Here is a 23,782-nt window from a genome sequence, read left to right as displayed (position 1 = left end):
TATACATTGTTTACATGCATAAAACTGTCAAAGATTAAAATATTCTAGAAAAATAAAAGCATGCTAGTTTGACATTGCTGAGTTAAAGGTGCAAGATACAGCCTATCTGTGCCAGAGTTCCTCTAGACAGGTACAGACCCCACAGGGGTGACCTCCTTCTCTCACAGAACACTGCCAGTGTCCCACCAGCCCTCACAGATCTTGCAACCCCAGGCCAGCACCTTCCTCGTGGAAGATACATCATGGAGGTGCCTCCAAGGCCTCTGTCCCCCCGTCACAGGGCAAGCTGGCAGGAACAACGTTCTGGCTGTCCCACTCTCCAGTCCTTGGCTCAGCAATCTCCTTACCTTCTCTGTTTGACAGCAGCCACAAGGTCAGGCCCGGAAAACATGGAGAAGAGGCTATCCCCATTGGCTGAAGAGGTCTCATCACTGGAGCTGGCGGAGTCCCCCTGAGCACCTGACCAGGCGCTGTGCAGGCTGTCCCTGAGAGTGGAGAGAAACTGGTCATGGACCTCCCACAGCCTGACCACAACTCCTAGACCAACTAGACTCTGCTGTCACTCCCTGCAAAACTTGACATTTCTTCCTTCTCTTCAAAAGCGTCTTTACTTTTATTCCTCAGAAGCCTGTGGGTGGTCTGCAGTTGGTTTTAGAGAAGAGTAAAGTGAGGATGCTCTCTCACCACCCAGACTTATTAACCAAGAAGCACTATGAAACACACATTCACATTCTCTTAAAGGAAGTGTATGTGCACCACCTATGTGCAGTGCCCTCAGAGGCCAGAAGAGGAGGGTCGACTCCCCTGAACTGAAGTTACAAATGGTCGTGAGGCACCATGTAGGTTCTGAGTCACTGAGCCATCTCTCCAACTGGGTTATTTTTTTCCCTCTGAAGTAAGGCTTCTCTATGTAACTCAGGCTGGCCTACAACTTGCTATGTAGCTCATGCTACCTTGAATTCACGACAGCTGTATCCACCTCCCACACGCTAGGATTACAGGTGTGTAGCACCGTGTCCCACCCCCAATACTTTCCAATGCACTAGAACTGGAGCATACATGCACCTTGGTTTTTGCTGGGCTGGGGACTGAGCGCAGGGCCTTGCACATGCTAGGTAAGCACTCTACCGCAGAGCCACCTACCCCAGGCCTACTTTGCCTTCTGTGGGCTGTAACAACAGCATTCTACAAGTTTTTGGGTTTCATACCCAGGCTCCTTTCACCAGAAAGACCACATGAAACACTGTTAAATAAGATCCCTACTCTACAAGGAAAAGGCTTGTTTGTTTTCTCTTGCTTTACTAGTTAGTATTTATATATTTTTAATTTTTTCTTTTAGCCCCCCCCCACAGTCTTTACATTTTAAGAGATAAAATAATTTAATTTAAAAGTATTTTAAAACCTCATATATGTGTACTGCATTTACAAAAGGCTATCTTCAGGTACTCATTCATAGCAGAGGTGTATCTATGTGGATACATCATACCCCTAGCATCCTATATTAGGACCTGACCCCATGAAGATTTAGCCATTTCACACTTTCACTACCTGGTGAACATGAACAAAAAGCCATTGGGCCTCCCCTTTAACTGAGGCTGTCTGGGGCATCCAGATCCAAAGTTGGCTTCCTTCCTGTAGGCAGAACTCACCCTTCTGTGAAGAACTCTGGCAAAGGCCAGGTCCGATGGGCATCGTCCATGGGCGGCCAGTTGCCCCGGGGATTGCCCGGCCGGCGGCCATGCTGGGCTTGCCGCTTCTGCTGCATTGCCTGGCTCACTCCGGCCACGTAGCGTGCAAACTCGGGGTCTGAGCCCACTGTGTAGAGACAGAAAAAGTCGGGGTTTAAGGCCAAACTGGCCTCTTCCTTTCTTCCCCTCCGAGGACGAGCTGAACATACAGTAAAGTTGGCTGCAGGCTATGGCTACTCCCTGCACAAGATGGAGCTTAGAGCACACAGGTCTGAGGCTGGGGTTGGCATGTGTGGGCTGTCAGCAAGGGCTATGCGAGGCTGGATGTGAAGAGAGGACAAAGGACGAAGCTCTGAACTATCCACAGCTACTTTTGGTTTTGCTTCTTGAGAAAAGATATTGCTCTGTGCCCACAAAGGACTACATAGCACAGACCAGGCTGGCACTCCCAGTGAACCCCTGACTCAGTCTCCCAAAGCTAACTGGTTTTTGTTTTTTTTGGTTTTTCAAGGCACGGTTTCGCTGTGTAACAGTTCTGGCTGTCCTGGCACTTGCTCTCTGGACCAGGCTGGCCTTGAACTCACAGAGAGATCCACCTGCCTCTGCCTCTTGGGTATTGGGATTAAAGGTGTGCGCCACTCAGCCCAGCTCCAAAGCTAAATTTTTTTTTAACACAAATAGAAATTGATTAAAAAATTTCAGGGGCTGTAAAGATGGCTGAGCAAGGAGGAGTACTTGTTGCTCTTGCAGAAGGCCTTGGTTCAATTCCCAATACCCACATGATGGCTCACAACCATCCATAATTCCCAGATGCTCATGTGCACATTCATATACATAAAAAATCTACACCAGACATGGTGGCGCACGCCTTTAATCCCAGCAACCAGAAGGCCAGCCTGGTCTACAAAGTGAGTTTCAAACCAGCCAAGGCTACATATTGAGACCCTTCTTAAAACAAAACAAAAAATAAATCTAAAATTTACTTTTCAAAAATTTGTGTGAGTATGAGACTGGAGCCATAGCTCATGGTTAAGAACATTTGTTGCTTTTGTAGAGGACCTGGATTCGCTTCCAGGCACCCACATGTAGGTGGCCCACAGCCATCTATAACTCCAGTTCCAGGGAACCCGAAGCCCTCTTCTGACTTTCTCAGGCACCAGGCATGCACACGGTACACACCCATATATATAGGCAGACCATTCATACATATAAAAACTGGAAAATGTTTTAGTGTGTGTGTGTGTGTGTGTGTGTGTGTGTGTGTGTGTGTGTCCTTGTGGGTGTCTGGAAGCTAGCCAATGGCAATGTATCCTCAGGAGCTAGAGTTACAGAGGTGTAGAACTGCCAGACATGAATTCTGGAAACTAAACTCAGGTCTTCTGGAAGAGCAAAAGATGCTCATAACAGCTGAGCCATCTCTATGAAGTGACTTAAAATTTCCAATGTCTCACTACTGTGAATTTGCAGTATTTAACAACTTAAGAGAATCACATGATTTTTGACCAATTACATCATGGAATTTAACAAAGCCACATAGTAGATTATTTTCTTGAGTACTGGGCAGCAGACTTGTCTGTTCAGTGTGACAAAGACCAATTTCAGAATGCATTAAGATACAGCCGAACACTGCACAGGGCTGAACAGTGATGTGCAGGGCAGCAAACCAACCCAAACCCAAACCAGAACAGAGGCATTTGGAGACGTGCCAAGAAGAAGGTAACAGGTGGGGCCAGGGATATGGTCCAGGGGTAGAGAGGTCTGCCTAACATGCACGAGGACCTGGGCTGCCTCTCCAGAACAGAAGGAAAAAAAAAACAAAACAACAACCCGAAAGATAGGAATACTAAATGAAATGTGAACCCACCTGCATACTGTGAACCTTCAGGTTGACAGAGACTGTTAAGATGCCTGTTTGAGGGCTGGGTAGATGGCTCAGCGGTTAAGAGCACTGGCTGCTCTTCCAGAGGACCTGGGTTCAATTCCCAGCACCCACATGGTGGCTCACAACTGTCATTTTAACTCCAGGATCTGACACCTTTACACCAATGCTCATAAAATAAAGTTAAATAAATTAAAAAAAAAAAAAAAAAAAGATGCCTGTTTGGGAGAAGCAAAGGACCAGTGTGAAGGAGGGGACAAAAGAGGTAGCTGTGAGCAAAATGCTCAAGGACACACCTTTGAAAATGCATAATGAGCCAAGTGGATGTGGGGCATACTTTTAACCCTAGCACTTAGAAGGCAGAAGCAAGTGGTTCTCTGAGTTCAAGGCTAGCCTGGTCTACGACTGAGTTCTGGGACAGCCAGGGCCACACAGAGAAACACACAGGTCCCGAAAAAGAAAATTAATAAAATTTGAAAAGGAAAAAAATTCTATTGATACTTTTATATCGAGGTGTTTAAGAAATGTTAGTGTGCCAGGCATGGTGGCGCACGCCTTTAATCCCAGCACTCAGGAGACAGAGGCAGGTGGATCTCTGTGAGTTTGAGGCCAGCCTAGTCTATAAAGCAAGTTCCAGGACAGCCACCAAAGCTACACAGAGAAACCCTGTCTCAGAAAAAACAAAAACAAAAGAAATGTTAGTGTTGGCAAATGCCTTTAATCCTAGCATTTGGGAGGCGGAGGCAGGCAGATCTCTGTGAGTTTAAGGCTAGCCTGGTCTACTACACAGAGAAATTCTGTCAAAGAAAGAAAGAAAGAAAAAAGAAGGAGAGAGAGAGAAAAAAGAAGGAGGAGGAGAAGAAGAAGAAGAAGGAGAAGAAGAAGAAGAAGAAGAAGAAGAAGAAGAAGAAGAAGAAGAAGAAAAGAAATGCTAGTATCTTCCATCAAATTTCATTTTTTTCTTTTCTTTATTTCTTTTTTTGATAGGTTCTCACTATAGCCCAGGATGGCCTCAACTCAGAGACCTGTCTCTGCCTCCCCAATGCTTGGATTAAAGGTGTGCGCCATCACACCTGCCTTAATTTCTCTTTTTAAAGTGTTGTGTATTTGCTTCACCTGCATGTGTGTCTGTGCACATGCACACAACACCCACTCAGACCAGAAGAGGAAGTGAACCCGGGTCCTCTGCAAGAGTAGCTGGTGCTCTTAACCACTAAGCCATCTTTCCAGCCCCAAGGTCCCAAATTGAAAACCTATCATGGCTACAGAGTAAATCTGAGGTCAACCTGGCAAATTAGTGAGACTCTGTTTCAAAATTTAAAAAATGAAAGACAGGCTGGGTACATGGCTCAGTGGTGGAGTTCTTGCTTACCATGTGAGAGGACCTGGGTTCAATCCCCACCCAGTACCAGAAAAAGTAAAAAATAAGATAAAAAAATAGGATTACAAAATTGGGGCTCTTGCCATGCAGTGGTGGTGAACCTTTAATCCCAGCACTCGGGAGGCAGAGGCAAGTGATTTCAAAGTGATCTCTGTGAATTCGAGGCCAGCCTGGTCTACAGAGTGAGTTCCACAGCAGCCAAGGCTACATAGGGTCTTACCTTCTCAGCCACCTCCCTAGTCTGCTTCTCACTCTTGCTACATCTCCCTGCACTTGACAGCAGACAGACAGAAGGTCCTAAAGACAGCTAAGGGGCAGGGGCGGTGCTTACTAGTAGAACACACTAGTACACACATGTACTGTACCTTCCTAAGGCTTGTAGCAGATAAGCCTCTCAGAATTCATCAGTGACTGTGTTGTATTTTTAAATGGGGTGAGCAGTGGGAAGGCCTCACCTACCTGCAGGATCAAAAGGCAAAATCTCTCCCAGCATTCCAAAGACTCCATCACTTTGGTCACGGTTTGGCCAGGTGTTATTCCTAGGTCCCTGTGGCTTCTGTCCCAAAACTTCTGACATCATATTGTCCATATAGCTGCTCACTAGGCCCAAGCTGTACAAGTCAGAGCTGAGATCAGATATGCCAGGCCACTGACCAAGAGGAGACAGACCCGCTGCCATGGGCGGTGCTGGCTGCTGAGATGAGCCATGTACCCATTTCCCAGGTGCCCGAGGCTGGGGTGGAGTCTGCTGTGATCCAATGGGTTGGAGCAGGTGCTGGTAGTACTGGACCTGGGGCTGTTGTTGCTTTGGAGACTGCTGCTGAGGTGCCAGACCTTGCTGGGGTGCCAGAGGCGTGTGTGCTCCAGCCTGGGGTGGCCGTAGTGGAGGGGCCACTGGCAGTGATGGCTGCTGTGCTGGAAAGGCGCCTGCCTTCTGTTCAGTCACCATGGCAGTGGCAGTAGAATTACGCCTTGTCACTAGTGGGGACCCCTGATGGGACTGGCCCATGGTAAAGCCTGAGAGAAAATCTATCACTTCCTGCATTTCCTGATCAGTGGGTAAGTTCATGCCCTTCTCGTCCTTGCTATCATCCCCATGCAGGAAGTTCTCATGACTCTCCAGGAGAAAACCATTGACCATTGGATTACTGGAATTCTGAGCCGACTGGGAAGGGTCTGTAGTCCTAGGGAAGTTACCAATGTTCAAAATGCTCTGTAACCGTGTATCAATATTGCCTGGCATCTTGGCCTTCTCCTCTGAACACCCAGCTGTGAAGACGGTTTTGGAATAGTGTGTGCTGCTGGAGCTGGTGCATGACACCTTCTTGGTGAACCGAGATGTTAATTTGGAGAAGGTCTTCTGCAGGCCTGAGGATTTGCTTCCATTTCCAGAGGGCAGGTCAGCCTGGTTCCCAAAATCACAGATGTCCCTTTGTAGCTGGATCTGTATACAGGGCAGAGCTTGTTCCCTATTTGAATAGGAGGAAAAGAAAAGAGGAAAAGAGGACATCCCAAGTTGGAGAACGAAAGCCTTTTTTGGTGTGGATTACTAACTAGCATGATGATGTTTTAAGCCTCAGCACTACAAAGTGAGCAAGTAAGCTACAGGGAGAAGGAGGAAAGAAGGGACAAGAACTTACCTGACTTTGAGAAAAGGACCTTTCTGGTGGTGTCCTGGTTGATTTTTTTTTTTTTTTTTTTAAATCAACCTGACATAAGCTAGTTATCTGGGAATTGGAACCTCCACTGACAGGCAATGCTATAGGTAAGACTGGGCATTTTCTTTTCTTTCCTTGTTTTGTTTTTTGAGACAGGGTTTCTCTGTGTAACCTTGGCTGTCCTGGAACTCACTCTGTAGACCAGGGTTACCTCGAACTCACAGAGATCTGCCTGCCTCTGCCTCCTGAGTGCTGGAATTAAAGGCATGGGACACCATTGCCTGGCATGGGCATTTTCTTTCTCTCTCTCTCTCTCTCTCTCTCTCTTTTTTTTTTTTTTTGGTTTTTTGAGACAGGGTTTCTCTGTGTAGCTTTGTGCCTTTCCTGGAACTCACTTGGTAGCCCAGGCTGGCCTCAAACTCACAGAGATCTGCCTGGCTCTGCCTCCCGAGTGCTGGGATTAAAGGTGTGCGCCACCACCGCCCGGCTCTTTCTTTCTTTTAAAAAGATTTATTTATTTATTATGTATACGGTGTTCTGTCTGCATGTATGCCTGCATGCCACAAGAGGGCACCAGATCTCATTACAGATGGTTGTGAGGCACTATATGGTGCTGGGAATTGAACTCAGGACCTCTGAAAGAGCAGTCAGTGCTATTAACCGTTGAGCCAGCTCTTCAGCCCCACCAAAGAATTTTCTTGATCAATGATTGATGAGGGAGGGCCCAGCCCACTATGGGCAGTGCCACCCCAGGCACGTGGTCCTGGATTGTATAAGAAAACAGACTTTGCAAGCCATATAAAGCAAGCCAGTAAGCAGCATTTCTTCTCGGTCTCTGCTTACCTCCTGCCTCCAGGTTCCTGCCTTGGCTTCTCTAGATGAAGGACTGTGTAATCTGTGAACCAAATCAACCCTTTCCTCCCCTGGTTGCTTCTGGCCCTGGTCTTACCACAACAATAGCAGGTGAACTAGGGCGGGTGGTTATTGGGTTCATTGCTTTACACATAAGAAAGTGACCACCAGTGTTTAACAGAAGGCCATATATAATATGTGGCTGTGGCTGGAGTGAAACCTATGTGTAGCATACAAGAGCAGGGCCTGGCTAGTGTGGAGGCACAACTGGCAGATTCAGCAGAAAAACAATGGACAAATGCAAACAGTAGGAGGTGGGGGTGGGGGTGGGGGGAAAGGTGTTAGGGTCACTATGTATTGATGCTGTTACTTCCAAGAATTTTTGAGTATTCTTTTTTTCTTTTTCCTTTTGGTTTTTCAAGACAGGATTTCTCTGTGTAGCCCTGCCTGTCCTGGAACTCATTCTGTAGACCAGGCTAGGCTGGCCTCAAACTCAGAGATCCTCCTGCCTCTGCCCCCTGAGTGCAAGTACTGGGATTAAAGGCGTGTGTGACGATGCCTGACCTGAGTACTCTCTCTACTGCAGGAGAATACTGTAGATAAATAGGACATGAGGCAGGGGGAAAGGCTGATGGCTGCTATGACCCTTGACATTTCACTGAACTCATCATGTGTTAAGAGGAGAAAGCTGGGTGTGGTGGCTTGTATCCCTAGGAGTCACAGGAAGATGATTTCAACAATTCAAGGCCAATTTGGACTACATAGTAAATCTGAGGCCAGCCTGAGGTCCAAATGGAGTGTCAAGAGAGGAAGGGAAAAGAGATGAGAGAATGGAAAGAACGGGGGTCGGCACAGGGCACACCAAGACCAAGTTCTCAGCACAGAGATTCATCTCCTCGGAGAGACAGACAGGGAGAGGGAAGAAAAGAGGCAGAGGAGAGGAGGAAGGGTATTTGCCCCTGAGGGACAAAGGACTGCCTCTGGATAGAGGAGACAGACCCACAGGCAAAGGACAGTTGTTAGAGGGAACAGTGTTAGGATGCGTTGTTTGTTTAGATTGGGCATGTAAATTAGGGTAGCCCAACGGGACGGACACTTTTTTTGGTTTTGTTTTTGGTTTGTGGTTTTTCAAGACAGGGTTTCTCCTTGGCTGTCCTGGAACTCTTTTGTAAACCAGGCTGGGCTTGAACTGGGAGATCCCCTGCCTCTGCCTCCCGAGTGCTGGGATTAAAGGTGGGTGCTCCCACCGTCTGGCCAAAAGGGGACTTTTTATTGCTGGACTTCAAAACTTTGGTAGCTGGACCTTGGTGATCAGTCTTAGGAATAAGTCTGGCATACGAAAGTGTCCAAAGGGACTAGACCATGGTGGCTAGCTTTAGGGACATAATCTAAAGTTACAAGGGAGAGGGAAGCGGGAGGGCAAGGCCTGCCAGCGCCGCCATGTCTGCTGTGCTCAGCTGCTCCCCCCTTCAGGCACGGCTGTACGTTTAAGGTATCCACCAGCACAAACATGGACAACTCAGAGTGGATCTTCTAACTTTCTGACTCCTTCCAAGTTCAAATAAGCTTCATGAAGGATACAAGTACATTTTCTAAATGTTTCTCTGCTTTTGTTTATGAGGATGGTAACTGGGTCAAAAGTTCTCTCCATGACCTTCCTTTCTGATTAAAAGAATGAAATGTTAACAGATTAAGAAATATGGGTAATGGAGAAAGAATAAAGCTTTGCTCTTTTCTTGCATCTTTTCTACATGTTTGACCCATCTTGAAATAAAGTTACCAGAAAGTGCCCTTTCTTGTTTTTTTTGGAGGGTGGGATGAGTGGGTGGGAATAGCGTTTGTTTGTGTAACAGCTCTGGCTGTCCTGAAACTTGCTTTGTACACCAGGCTGGCCTCGAACTCACAGAGATCCCCTTGCCTCTGCTTCCTGAGTGCTGGGTTTAAAACATGTGCCACTACTGCCTGGCTTTCCTTTTTTGTTGTTGTTTTGTGTTTCAAGACAGGGTTTCTCTATGTGTAGCTTGACTGTCCTGGAACTCACTTCAGAGACCAGACTGGCCTCGAACTCACAGAGATCTCCCTGCCTCACCTCGGTCTTTAATCCTCGGGATTAAAGGTGAGTGGCACCACTGCCCGGCTCAGCTTTCTTTCTTATTCACTTACCACATACTCTGTGGCACGAGCACACATGGATTGCTCCTGGCTGTGGATCTAAAATGCAAAACACATGTACAGCTACTTCAAGTGAGTAGAGGGACACCAACCTTCCCACTCTCCAGCGGTTTAGGTCCAACACGGCTGTGTACAGCACATCCACCAGACCCAGGGTCTTCTCAGGATCCAGGCTTCTCTGCAGCAGGGACATTGTTGCAGGGTCTTCCTTCAGGCACCTAGGTACAAACCAGGTCACATTAGTCTTCTCTGTAAAGGTGTTCAGAGAAAGCATTATAGAAAAGACTACAACTTACATAATTTTAGCATTAAAAAAAAAAAAAAAAAAAACAGGTGTGGTAGTGCATGCCTTTTAATCTCAGAAGACGGATGGCTGTGAGTTTAAGGCCAGCCTGGTATACATAGGATCTTCTAGGAGAGCCAAGGCAACAGAGAGAAACTTCCCCCATCCCCCCAAAAAAACCCCATCCAACCTAGGGAGTAGAGAAACAGTAAGTCTGACACTAGAACTCCTGTGCAAAAGGAGAGAAAACACTGACACCACGGGTCTCTCAATGGGAGCATGCTCGAGTAGAGAGCACACTCAGACAAAGTACAACACAAGCAGAGCAGCGTGGCTGTAGAAGAGCATATATTAAAGTGAGCTAAACTTTCCATTGCAGGAGGAAAACATTGTAAATCGAAATGTTCTTCAAAGCATCTAGTACACGTTTAACTAAAGAAAATCTTAGCTGAATTTGATTCACTTAACTCTCAGAATGTGAACATTAGCCTGAAACTAGGTATCTTTTTGTTGTTGTTTTTGGGTTTTTTTCAAGATAGGGTTTCTCTGTAGCTTTGGAGCCTGTCCTGGAACTCACTTTGTAGACCAGGTTGGCCTCGAACTCACAGAGATCTGCCTGTCTCTGCCTCACGAGTGCTGGGATTAAAGGCCTGCACCACCACTGCTGGTGACGCAGAGCTTTTAAATCACTTGGAATTTCCAAGGTGATATGAGTGTTTTGGCAATGGAATAAAGGAGAGCACAGATGCTGGACACACATCTGTGACTGAGCTATAACCCTAGCTCCAAACTGCCTTTCATTCTACTGAGATTACCTGTTGATGGACTCCTGGGTAGCAGCAGATTGGGGGATGATCACTTAGAAAGACCAGACCATTACTAGAAGCTTGGGAAGACCTTCAACACCATTTTGCTAACCTCTGGAGGCAGAGGGAGGAGCCCCAGAGAAAGTTATAATCAACCACACCTACATGATAAAAATCACTAAGATGGGAGAACTTCCACTCAAGGTGCTAGTAGGGGATATGCTTGGAGAGGATGGGGTTTCATGCCCTTCCCAATAGCTTTCCCATGTCCCCCTCCATTTGGCTGTTCACCTGTCTCTGCTGAAGTATCCTTTATAATTAGCCCATACTTGTATGTTCCTGAGTTCTAGTAGTCACTACAAGAAATTATCAAACTTGAGGAAGAGCTTATGGGAACTCCCAATTACAGGAGATTGGTTAGAAAGGACAATAACATCCTGGGCTTGGGTATGAAGTGGGAAGCAGACTTGTGGGACTGAGCCATTAACCTACTACTGGGCTTTGTGTTAACTTTGGGTGGTTTGCATCAAATTCAAGTATAGGGTACCACTGTCTACAGAAAATCACGAGAACTGATTGGTGTGGGAAGTCCAGTGTTTGCTAAGTGTTGTGTGAATATGGGACTCTGTCTATAGGCCTCCATGGATTTCTCTGTCTAGTCTGTCTACCAGGAAAAGGCTAATGTGGTTAGTTTTTATGTTTTTTTTTTAAATTATTTTATGTGTATGAGTGTTGCCTACATTTCTATGTACCATGTGCATGCCTGGTGTCCATGGAGTTCAGGGAGGATATTGGAACTCCTGGAACTAGAGTTATAGATGGTTATGAACCACTATGTGGGTGCTGGGAACAGAATCCTCTGTAAGAATAGGCGGTGCTTTTAACTGCTGAGCTACCACTCCAGCCTCCCCCTACCCCAACCTCCATTTTAAACTTTTAAAATAAGAGTCTTGCTATGTGGGTGCTGGAGAGATGGCTCAACAGTTAAGAGCTCTTGCTGTCCTTTCAGAGGACCCGGGTTGGATTCCCAGCACCCACATGGCAGCTCACAACTGTAACTCCAGTTCCAGGGGATCCAACACCTTAAGACAGACATACATTCAATGCACATAAAATAAATGAATTATTATTTTTAAAAAGAGTCTTGCTATGTAACACAGGCTATCTTCAAATTTATACTCTTTCTACCTCAGCCTTCCAAGTGCTAGGATAAGAAGTGTGGGCTACAACACCTGGCTTAAGATAGCTTCTTAGTAAACTCAGACACAGCCCAAGCTAAGGCTCTTTATCTAGCTCCAAATTACTCTCCCTCTCACTACGGCCTCAAGGGCGGCTGTCACCTTGCCCCTGAGGTCTCCCCCTGTTCTGACTAGGTTTGCCACACCTGAGGGCCTTTGCTCGGCTGTTGCCTTTGCCTGGACAGTTCTCAGAACAGCCACTGTCCACTACAGTCTTTCTACAACAAGCCTCTTCTGAATCGGAGAGCATACTGTTCGAGAAACAGGCCTCCTGCCGGTTCCTGGGCATTTTGCAGCCCCTGACAAGAGACAGCAGTACTCCCAACGTGACTTGGCTAGGGAAGACACTTAAGTATGAGGATAGAACTGGCCAACAAAGGAAGCCTGGCACTGGACTCCTAGGAGAGCTTGTTTACCCAAACAGACCAAGATCTGGACACCCAATTCTCCGGTCTGCAACAACTGACTACCAGGACACACCACCTGCTCCAGGTCCCTCGGCCCACTTCTGATTGAGTCTGGGCTTGGCACTGTGGTTTTACCAACTAAGAGATCATTTGTTGCTCAGACAAAAAAAAAAAAAAAAAAAAAAAAAAGAACACTATAATTCTTAGTAATTTATTTTTCTGAGAAATTAACAAAGTTAATTTTTAACTTTGTTATTATTACATATATATAACAAATATATATTGTATATTTATTATATATAACAAATATATATTATAACAAAGTTAATAAGTTTTAGTTATACATTATACAGTCTTGTTATAAGTTATACAGCCTTGAAAGCTGACCAATAAAACACCTTTAAGACTGCCTAGGGTTTCCCCCAAGATAGGGTTTCTCTGTGTGCCCTGACTGTCCTGGAACTAACTCTAGACCAGGCTGGCCTAAAACTCAAGAGATTTGCCAGCTTCTGCCTCCTGAGTGCTGAGGTTAAAGGTGTGCTTCATCATGACTGGCTTTAGAATAAATTTTAAATTTACATTATTTATTTTGTGTATGTAGGTGTTTGTGCCGGAACACAGAGGTCAGAGGGCAACTTTCAGGAGCTGGCTCTTCCCTTCTTCCATTGAGTCCTAGGGACTGAATGAGGCTGTCAGGATTAAGGTTATACAATTTTATTATTACGTTTTATTTATTTATTATGTGTATGTATATGTGTATGTGTATGAATACACGAGTACAAAGAGGCATGTGAGGACAATTTGTAGGAGCTGGTTTTCCCCTTCCACCATGTGGATCCCATACACTCAGGTTATCAGGCTTGCTGGCAAGAGCATATTGAGCCATCTCACAGGCCTCATTTTGTTTCTTCTGTTAGAAGCTCATGTAGCCCAGGCAGGCCTTAAACTTGCTATACAACTGCCTTGAATTCCTGATCCTCCTGCCTCTGATTCCTAAGTACTCGGATTAACTTTTAAAAATCAACTTTCATACAAAATAATGTATTTCTTGTAAGGTTTATTTTATTTATTTATTATTATTACTTGTGGTAAGATCTCATTACATAATCCTGGCTGACCTGAACTTGCTATGTAGACCAGGCTGACCTCAAATTCACAGTGTCCTCCTGTGCCTACTTCCTGAGTACTAAGATTAAAGGTGTGAACCACTACACCTGGCATTATTATTTTTAATTATGAATATGTGTGTGAGTCTGTGCAGGTGACTGCCAGTTTCTAAGGAGGTCAAAGGCATTAAATCCTCTGGAACTAGAATTATAAATGGCTCTGAACTACTCAATGTGGATGCTGGGAACTGAACTCAGGTTTTCTGCAGTAAGTGGTTTTAATAGCTGAGCCATTTTGCCAGCCATGTTTCATTTTAAAAAAAAAAAGTTTTCTATTTTTCACCAGTGTGTATGTGTTCATGTGTTCCCGTGGAGGTTAACAACTTTGGAGTTGGTTCTTGGTCACGTTTACATGGGCTCAGGGATCAGAGTCAGGCCGTCACCCTTGCTCATTAGGCGCTCTACCCACTGATCTAATTTGCTGGCCATGTTTCATCACGACACTTCATCCACTCCGCTCCTACCACTGCATTTTCCTCACTCTGTTTGCCTCCTTAACTCCCCACCCTCATCATCCTAATAGTCATTGTCCTGCTGTCTGTCCTGTACCGGTATGTGTGGGGAATATGATGTATATATTATATATTATATAATATAGACACATCTGTGTGGGGCAGACAGACACAGAGGAGGTGTGTTGTTTACATAGCCCGTAATGGCTTCAGTGTGGCGGTCCTTCTGTCAGCCTCCTCAGTGACAGGAAGACGGGTCTGTACCATTACGGCTGGCGGAATAAATTCTTGATTAGTTTGCTGACCATCATTTTCCCAAGAATGAAGTAGCGTGGTCTTGCTTCAGTCTTTCCAATAAGCATAGACTTGAACAGGCCAAACATCTCTAACTTGAAATGCTCAAAATCCAAATAAAAAATGCTAGCAAAGACAATAGAAGTGGAAAATTCCACAACTGATCTCAAGTGCAAGGCCATAGTGAAAATTCAGGAGAACCACAAACACCGCATGAAGCCAGTGCTGGCCTGGAGGGAACAGAGAACTCTGTGCTTAGACCTCAGTCTCATTCCCACACCCCTCATCCTATCCACATGCAAACACTCTAAAAACAAAACCACACCACACCACAGTTGGGGTCTGAAATACTTCATATTCATCTCATAGAAGAGACTCTTGATCTTAGCTTCCAAAAGAAAAAAACCAAACCCCAACCAAACACACCTTATATTTTCATCATTACCAGAACTAGACAGCAGAGGGAGCCCTTGCAAGGAGCCGCCGCCGCTGCCTACAAGGCCACTCCAGGAGGTCCAGTGAATGAACCACAGGAAGTGAACCACACAGGCAGGGTTTTGGTAGAAAACACTACTTAGCAATACCTGTTTACATTCACCCAACTATATAAAAGTTTTATCTGTTTTTCTCAAAATGAGAATCCTTATAAAATTTAGTATTTTTCAATGAGCTATGCATGGTGCCATACATGGGTAATCCTACTTCAGGAGGTGGAGGCAAGAGGCTCAGGAGTTCAAAGTCGTTCTCAGATACACAGTGAGTTTCAGGCCGCCCTGTGTTACAGAAGAACCTGTCTAAAAAAAAAAAAACCAAAAACTTTTTTTTTTCTTTTTTCCGGAGCTGAGGACCGAACCCAGGGCCTTGCAAGTGCTCTACCACTGAGCTAAATCCCCAACCCTCAAAAAACTTTTAAAATGAGAATTTGAATTGGAAATTTTAATTAGGAATTCAGAAATTGCAAAATCTTACAGAAAACTGAACCTTTTAAATTACTGTTTCATAAGAATGATATATATACAGGGCTGGTTAAGAGCACTTGTTGTTCTTGTTGAAGACCCAGGTTCAGTTCCCAGCACCCATACAACAGCTCTATAATCCCAGTCCCAGGGGATGCAACATTCTCTTCTGACCTCTGAAGGCACAAGGTATGCATGTGGTACACATACATACATGGAGGTACTTATACATATAAAATAAAAGTAAATGAGTGTTTTTAAAAAGATCTCTTTTATCAACCTTCCTACCTCGATGACCACTGATTTCAGGACACTATTGTTAAGATCAATCCACGAGTCCATTTAAGGGTAATAGGGATTTATTAAGATATTAAAAATTGAAGAACTACACTCACAAATACAGAACAGAGTAAACAGCTGAAGTCGTCCTCTGTTCTGACTGGGAGAGAATCCATCTGGTAGTTGGATCCGACCAGGAAGCAGGCAGCAGGGAGAAGGGCCCCCCTCCCTTTCCTCTTAAGAGGTCATGGACAATGGTAAGAAGCACCACCTTCTTCGGGCCTATAGCCCAAGGTCATGGGCGGAGCAAATACCACTACATACTATACCACTTCAACCGTCATACTAATGCTTTTAAATTTCTGAGCTGGAATTACAGACAGTTGTGAGCCACCAGGTGGGTGCTGAGAAGTGAACCCGGGTCCTCTGGAAGAGCAGAAAGTGCTCTTATCCACTCTTCAGTCCCCCAAATTATTGTTTTTATATTTATGTGGAGGTCGGTGGACAACTTGCAGGAGGAGGCCATTCTCTCCTTCCACCTGTGTAGGTTCTGGGGCTTGAACTTGGGTTTGGTGGCAAGGGCCTTTCCTGGGTGAGCCATCTCTCTAACCAGCTAATCATTCTTTCTCCCTTTATTTAGTTATTTGTTTGTTTATTTAATCTGAGATGGTGTCTCACGTATTCTGGGCTGGTCTAAACTTCTTTTGTAGTGGAGGACAACCTTGTAGCTGAGGATGCCCTTGAACTTCTGATCCCCCTGCTTCCACCTCCCGGGTGCTGGGATTACAGGTGTGCACTACCAAGCTCAGTTTTATGGGATGCTGGGGACCAAACCCAGGGAGTCATGCATTCTGGGCCAGTACTCTACAACTGAGCTACATCCCAGCACAACAGTGGCCATTCTTGTCACATATCAAGGACAAACCCCTAGAGATGCAATGTGGACCTACCCAGGGCATGCCCTCAGCTTCAGATACTCCATAAACTTTTCTCCAAAAAAAGGCCTGTGTGATTTCTTCTCGATCCAACAACCACTTGGCCTGTTTCTGCAGTCTAGCTTAAACCAGTACTTCCTCAGTATTTCTTATTGTTATTCTAAGTCAAGCTACTATTTTTGGGCAGAATGCATCTATGATCTTCTCCCTCACTTGCTGTGATCACTGAGTGAGGCTGTGCGTTTTCTTTATCTCCTTGTGCATCATGCCTCCTTTTCCGGCGTATGGGATCACATTGCTGGCCTGCTTCCTTATTTGTTTATAGAAGCCTATTTTCCTCAAAAAACAGACTATGAATTACCCTTTATCTTTTGAAGTGTACTAAAAAGGGCCTTATCTGTCCCCAGACTTACAGTAACACTTGGCATATAATGGTATGAGTTCAAGGTCAGCAGGGCTGTGACTGGAACAGAGTGAAGAAGGAACTCTACAGTTTCTACTCGGCTTTGGAAAAAGAATGGTGACTCAATGGGAAGAGAAGACACTGTGGCTTCAGTAACAAGGTAACACTGCTCATTATGGTCAGGTTCCAAAGCAGCAAAAGATACCCAGCCTTCAGACTTTAGTCTTCTGTTAATAAAAGTCAAATTGGGCCAGGCAGCAGTGACACACGCCTTTAGTCCCAGTACTCAGCCTGGTCTACGAAGAGCATTCCAGGACATCCAGGGTTGTTATACAGAGAAATCCTATCTCGAGAAACCAAAATAAATAAATAAAATAAAAATATTCAAATTACCATGTGGATGGAACTTGAACCACAATTCTGGAACCTTCTAGACTGATCTGGGGTGCGTAGGCTTCTTTATTTTCAATCTGTGCTGTGTCGACAACCACCTGGGAGAGAAACAAAGGTAACCACCAGGTTCAGAGAGCTTCAGGTATCAGACATCCCAGTGCGTACCCGGTTTAGATGCTCAGTGACCAGCAGAACTGTCCACCGCACATCTGTACTGAGACCAGTCAGGTCCCAGAGACAACAGCAAGTAATGGTGTCTGAACACACAGAAACCAAATTCTGACTCTGGGGTCCACTCAACGGTAGCTGTTAGAATTACAAATCCCTCCAGATGAGTGGATTGTATATGCCTGTCATCCCAACCCTTTGAGGTCAGCCTGTGCAGTATGAGACCTTGTCTCAAAAAGAAGAGATCAATAGGGCTGAAGAGCAGGCTTAGAAGTTGGGAGTACTCCATGCTCTTCCAGAAGTTCTGAGACCCAGCACCCACATCAAGCCGCTCACTGCCACCTCAACTCCAGCTCCAGCAGGTCCAATGGCCTCTTTTGGCCTCCACATTCATTCACTCACACACACACACACACACACACACACACACACACACACACACACACACACACACACACAACTTAAAAATAAAGTCCTAAAATAAATGTTTAACTGGAAGAAAGAAATGAAGGAAAGGACTGGAAAAGGAAGAGAAAAAAAGAGAAGGAGAGGGAGGATGGACTGCGCATCCTTTATTTTAGTAGTTTTAAATTTTTATATAATTGAAAGAAAAATTTGAGAAGTTGACCCAAGCTGGGCCTGGTGATACAGGCCTATAATCTAAGGTACTTGCAAGGCTGAGGCTGCAGCTCACTAGCAGAAAACCACAGCTCCATTTTAGAAGGTCAAGCTACTCATAGGTACTCCTTAGGATTCCAAACACAGTGTCTAGTGGTGCTGATTTCCACCGCTATCAACGGGCTCTCACAGCTGGACCTTGGGAAACATTTCCTGTCCAAGGAACAGCCTTTGTGGGCCCCGACAGGTGTTTCCTCTCTCCCCCCACTCCTATGACGATGGTCCTAAAGGTTCTTTGTCAGCTACACAAAGGAGCCCTGCCATCAGTGGGTTCTGAGTAGGGCTAGACTTCCCCTTTAGCTTACAGTGTTTTCTCAAAACAGCCTTCTCCTAAGGTTTACTGTGTTGCCAGAGCCCCAGCTTCGGCTAGAGGGTCTTGGAGAATATGGCTCAGCCTCTCTTTTCCAGGTTAGTAGGGTGACTCCTGTTTCTTGCTTCTCTTCCTCCACAGATCTTCAAGTGAATGGAGCCCAGCTCTGTGAGCAGGTCCTCTTCCATCACAAGGCAACACTGCCCTCACCCAGGCCGCCTAAGACCGACCTGCACCCAACAGGGACAAGCAGCATTCCAAGCTCTCCTTTCATGACGAGCAGAAATTAGACTACATTTGTTTGTTTGAGACAGGGTGTCATTATGTAGCCCTAGCTAGCCTGGAACTCTCTCTGTAGACCAGGCTGACCTCAAACACCTCCAGAGTGCTGTGTGTATGCTGTGCTCAGCAAGTTCTTTAATTTTTGAACTCTCAGATTAGCTGCTTCTAACCTTGGATGCAAATCCTCAATCTTTCAAAAGGAGCCATGACTACAAGGTGGAATCAAGCGCGTGCAAGCTACATGGGTGGATGTGCCAGACAAAAAACTAAGTGATTACAGATGCTGAGCTCTGGACCCCACCCATTGTTTCTTTTGCTTTTTGTTTCCTTTTCCTTCTTCTCTGACAGGTAAAAAGATTAAACCACTGTCTTGAAGTGGACACTGTAATTTTTTTGTTCAAAAGGCAATGGGCAGAGAGGGAGGGTAGGAAATGATTAGGTTGGGGGTCCCGCTGATACCAGCACCAGTCACAAGTAGACTCTTGGAGGTGAATGTAGGGCTGCCATGACAGATGAGAGTGGGCCACATGAAGACAGAGAGAACAGGCTGAGTGCAGAGGCCACCCGCCTGGCTCCAGAGTGGCTGCAGAGCGGTCAAGGCCCGCCCAAGCAGAACTAATTCACTTGTTTCCTTAAGACGAGGAAAGCCTGCAACAGCACCATTCTGCAACTAGAGTCCCAGCAAATACAGGTTATCAATGTGTTAAAAATAAACAGCTAGTGGTGGTGGCGCACGCCTTTAATCCCAGAGTGGCAGGCAGAGACAGGTGGATCTCTGAGTTCAAGGCCAGCCTGGTCTACAGAATGAGATCCAGGACAGCCAGGGCTACACAGAGAAACCCTGTCTTGTCTAAAAAAAAAAAACCACACAAACAACAAAACTTTTGGTTTTATGGGGAGAGCAGGGTCTTCCTATGTCCCTCAGGCTGGCCTCACGCTCCCCCTTTGCCTCAGCCTCCTGAATGTGGTGTATCTGCACATATGCCACCCCACAAGCTTCTCTTGTCCCTTCACACACTCACCAGTCCCGCCTGGCCAAACAGCAGCTGCACAGCAGTCTTACAGGCGCCCCGCCACGTGGACGGGCACACCTGGTTCAGTACTTCTGTCACAGGAAGGTCATCCCTAGGTGTGACTCCATTGTAGCAGCCCGCTTCCTTGATGAGCTGTAACATGGTATGCTACAGATCGACAGAGAGGGGAGAGTGCACATCTCAAGACATTGGCAAGACTCCAAAACCTGTAGGAGTGCATTTACACAACCATCCTCCAGAGAAGCATTCTGACAACACCCAGACCATGCCAGGTAGAAAAAACAAAACACAGATTTTGCAGGCAGGGTCTCACTGTGTGTCCCTGATGGGCCTAGAACTCTATGTAGACCAGGCTGGCCTCAAACTCAGAAAGCTACCTTTCTCTGCCTCCCTGAATGGTAGAGTTACAGGTATGTGCCACCAAGCCTGGCCCAACCTCAACTTTTTTTTAAACAATAACAAAGTCAGTGCAGAGAGGCTCTAGAACAGACCGAATGAGCCCAAGTTCCAGCTCTCCTAATTGCTAGGCATGTTACTTTGGTCTCAGTTCCTCTGTCCCATGGGAACAGGTGGAAGAGCCATGCCTCAACTCAGTGAGACACGAATTCAATAAAACAATGCATGAGAAGCACTTTGCTGTAATTCCTGCACCAATGATGCTTCACAAATGATTATTATAATTGTACTAAGATTTCTGTTACTTAATTCTCAAAATCACACCCGAAAACATTAATCAACAGGAGTTCATGGTGTACTCTCAATCTCTGTTAAACATTTGAACAAATGTTTGTTATTTTAATTATTCATTTAAATTGCTAATACAACTTTCTTAGCAAATGTCTTATTAGGGTACCCAGGGCTGGGTGTGACTTAGTGTTTGTTATGCACGTGTGAGGCCCTGGGTTCAACCCCTAGCACCACACACACAAAGCAGGACATCACAGGCTGCATTTGGCCGTCACTGTACTCAGAAAAGTTAGAGCCTCCGTCCTTGATCTCCACTGTGTAATCTACATTCTTCAAAAGCCCACAAGTTTCCCAAAACAGTTCTCTTTCCAAGTTCACGCTCAGGTGCTGGAACCCAGGGAGTCCAGGGAAAGCTACCGTTTTAAGCTTCAGATTGTCAGCAGCCGACTCATTAAAGGAGACCCCCTTCAGGAAGTGCGGTCCTATCTGCACAGGGACGATGGGAAGCTCACACTGCATGGGCTGTGGGGGTGTCTGCCTTCGCCCCGTCTGCTGAGCTTCCACCTCACTGCAGCAGCCCTGGAAAGGGTTTGGAGAGGAGAGCGGAGGTGACTCACAGCTCACACGGCAAAGCATTTGGTTCCCACAGGACTGATAGACAACTCCCAGAGCCACCAGAGAGAAAAGTGTACCTGCAAACTTGCTTCAATGGCCTTCGGGTTCAGGTGGAAGCCAGCTTTCATTGCATATTCACAGTGGCCTAAGCTTTCTAATGCTATTTTATATGCCTGCAAGAATCAGGGTTAATGCAGCAGATTAGAATACAATCAAGTCCAACCAAAATAAGAACTTAAAATTTCTACAGTTGTGGAAGGGGTTAGGGAAGGATAGGTGGGTGAATATGACCAAAATACACTACATGCATACATGAAATTCTCAAAGAATAAAAATATTATGTTTAAATTTTTCTAGTTATTATTATTTTGTTGCCTTTTTAAGCAGTCATTTCTCTATGCATCTGCCAGTACTGAAACACTTACCTGCAAAGCACTGTCAATTTTCATGTTCAGCTCTTTGAGCTGGTGCTCAGGAATTGCTGCACTTTGAGAACAAAAGAGTTGTTGGACTTCGATTCCTGCCAGGCGTCCGTCACAGCCTCTCTCTCTTAATCTAGATGTTGCCTATGACATAAACAGTAACCAATAGGTAAAGAAGGGCACTACAGTTGCTAGCAAAATTCAAACAGTACCACCAGCAACAAATCCTACACCATAAATGAAGTATGTGAGCTGGATATACACCTGGAGTTCTGGACTGTTCACACTACAAAGTCGGTAGTCTGAAATTTTGCAGGCTTACTGGTCTTTTTGGAGACAGTCTTGCCATGTAACGCAGGGTGGCTTCAAGCTTACAACTGGCATGCCTCAGCCTTCTGAGTGATAGGATTATAAGCCTGTACCACCATGCCTGGCCAAATAACATTACTAGGAGTGAGTCCCTGTTCTTCTAGGTCAGGATAGAATATTAACATTTACAAACCTCACAGAACTACAGGGAAGGAAACTAGCAGCTTCAACGCTGTCAAGTTCAAGGCTTTCAGTTTCATAAGTCATGTGTACACACGAGCCTGTAGACTAACCCAGCCCTGAAACCTAACAGTCTTCAGATTTAAACCATTTGACTCTTTCTAAGAATCTTCCAGTGAAATGTTTAGCCTCCGGGGGTTGTGCTAGCTGCTGACAGACACTAGCCCTGACCCTAGAACATAAAGCCTGGTCCCTGCCTTCCTGGAGATAATGGCCTCACCAGCCAAAAAGGTAAACAATGAGAACTGGAGGAGGGGGCACAGCAGGCACTGAACGTGGTGTGGAGAAGCCATCTTCAGGAATCCTGGAACCCCAGGACTCTAAGGCGGAAGCAAAGGATTACAAGTTCCAGACCAAACTGGGCTACAAAACAATAGCCTGTCTCAGAAAACAGCAGTTTAGGTAGGGAGTTGGAACTGCATGTGCTCAGGGTAGGGCGAGGGTATGTCAAGGTACTAACAATTCCTAATATCCACCAGGGATCCAAAACACTCCAAGGAACTCTATAGAGCAGAACGATACGGTAGGACTCAGTGTGCCAGAGTGAGATGTCCATATCAGACCCTAACAACACGAGAAGCACAGATGTCCGACTTAAAAATCAGAAAGGCGAGGCAGAAATGGGAGAAAACAGTTCAGGAAAGTATGACCCACCCTCCCAAAACTAGGTATGGGGGGGCGCAGAAGAGGGGACAGCCCTAAGAGTATCTGGAGGTGAGCCTGCAGGGCTCTCCTAAGGATCTGCCTGGGTGCAGACATGATGGGAACACTGAAAGGTCAGTCTCAGGTCTCAGATGCAGTCTAGTGTCAGACGGCACCACTGACCAGCGTGAGGATGGTATAGAGAGAAACATGGTGAGAAGCCAGAGCCGAGCCACCTGTCCAACTTAAGATAGGCAGCTGTTTAATTCAGGGCCCTGGAGGCCATGGAAAGTGGGTTGACCAAGTACATTTGAAGCATTCCTCTGCACAGGAGTGATCTAAGTCCCAACACTGGGTAGAGACCCCCCAGGGAAAAAGAAACCTAACACCGAACCTTAGAAACTCACCCTCAGAAGCTGTACTGCAGAGAGGCTAGCAAAGCAGATGAAGGAAGGACAGCTCAGAGCAAACAAAGCAGGTAACCTTTTCCTGAACATGAATTCCAAATGCTTCCATATATTTATTTAGTGTGTGTCTAGGACTGGGCACACGTGTGCCACGCTGTGTATGCAGAGACTGGAGGGCAACTTTTTGGGCATCGGTTCTCTCCTTTGACACTGCATTCCAAGGGACAGAACTTAGGCTCTCAGGTTTCTGTGGCAACCGCTTCTACTTGCTGTGCCATCTTGCTAATAACACGTATCATGTTTTATGTGCTTACAGTCCTTCATGATTATGTGGTTGAGAAGAAACCAGAGAATATATGGTTTTCAGAGTGAACGAGAAAGGTGAGGAAAAGACACCTCCTCCAAAAAGTTGGGCTGTCAAAGGGGTAGAGGAACAGGTAGGCTTTTGTGTTGGAAGCACATTAGTGTTGAGAGAAAACTTTGGGTCCCACGGCAAAAGCCAGGTCCTTGAGGATAAGAATAAGGTGCTGCCAAAGCAAGCCCTGAACCTGAGAACAGGGCACCTCCTCTGTTGTCGTGAAAGGGAAGGAAATAGATGGAGGTGAGCTGGAGGAGCGGTACTGTTCTGGCCATGCAAGAAGAAAGACTGCATCGGGGGTTCCATTTTCACTGGGCAGTGTGGCTAAGGGGCACCAGCAGGAAGCAGGCAGGGAGATCAGTGAGGTGGTGCTGAGGTTTTAGGATGT

General features: G+C 45.8%; 1 protein-coding gene across 5 annotated transcripts in view; it reads right to left on the bottom strand.

Moving 5' to 3' along the window:
- The window catches only part of Garre1 (granule associated Rac and RHOG effector 1), a 78,766-nt gene that overhangs the window by 3,421 nt on the left and 51,563 nt on the right, over positions 1-23,782 (bottom strand). For all 5 annotated transcript variants that reach the window (XM_028877793.2, XM_028877790.2, XM_028877792.2 and 2 more), the window contains exons 5-13: positions 21,442-21,582; positions 21,094-21,189; positions 20,819-20,980; positions 19,703-19,861; positions 17,243-17,340; positions 9,723-9,848; positions 5,408-6,417; positions 1,650-1,815; positions 348-485 (exon numbers count right to left, since the gene is read on the bottom strand). In XM_028877793.2, coding sequence (XP_028733626.1) covers positions 348-485; positions 1,650-1,815; positions 5,408-6,417; positions 9,723-9,848; positions 17,243-17,340; positions 19,703-19,861; positions 20,819-20,980; positions 21,094-21,189; positions 21,442-21,582 — 2,096 coding nt within the window. The remainder of the gene's footprint in view (positions 1-347; positions 486-1,649; positions 1,816-5,407; positions 6,418-9,722; positions 9,849-17,242; positions 17,341-19,702; positions 19,862-20,818; positions 20,981-21,093; positions 21,190-21,441; positions 21,583-23,782) is intronic.

Source organism: Peromyscus leucopus, chromosome 1, assembly GCF_004664715.2.
Source record: "Peromyscus leucopus breed LL Stock chromosome 1, UCI_PerLeu_2.1, whole genome shotgun sequence".
In the NCBI taxonomy this organism is placed as follows: domain Eukaryota; kingdom Metazoa; phylum Chordata; class Mammalia; order Rodentia; family Cricetidae; genus Peromyscus; species Peromyscus leucopus.
Note: the sequence above shows the minus strand (reverse complement) of the source record. Positions and strands in the feature narration are given on the sequence as shown.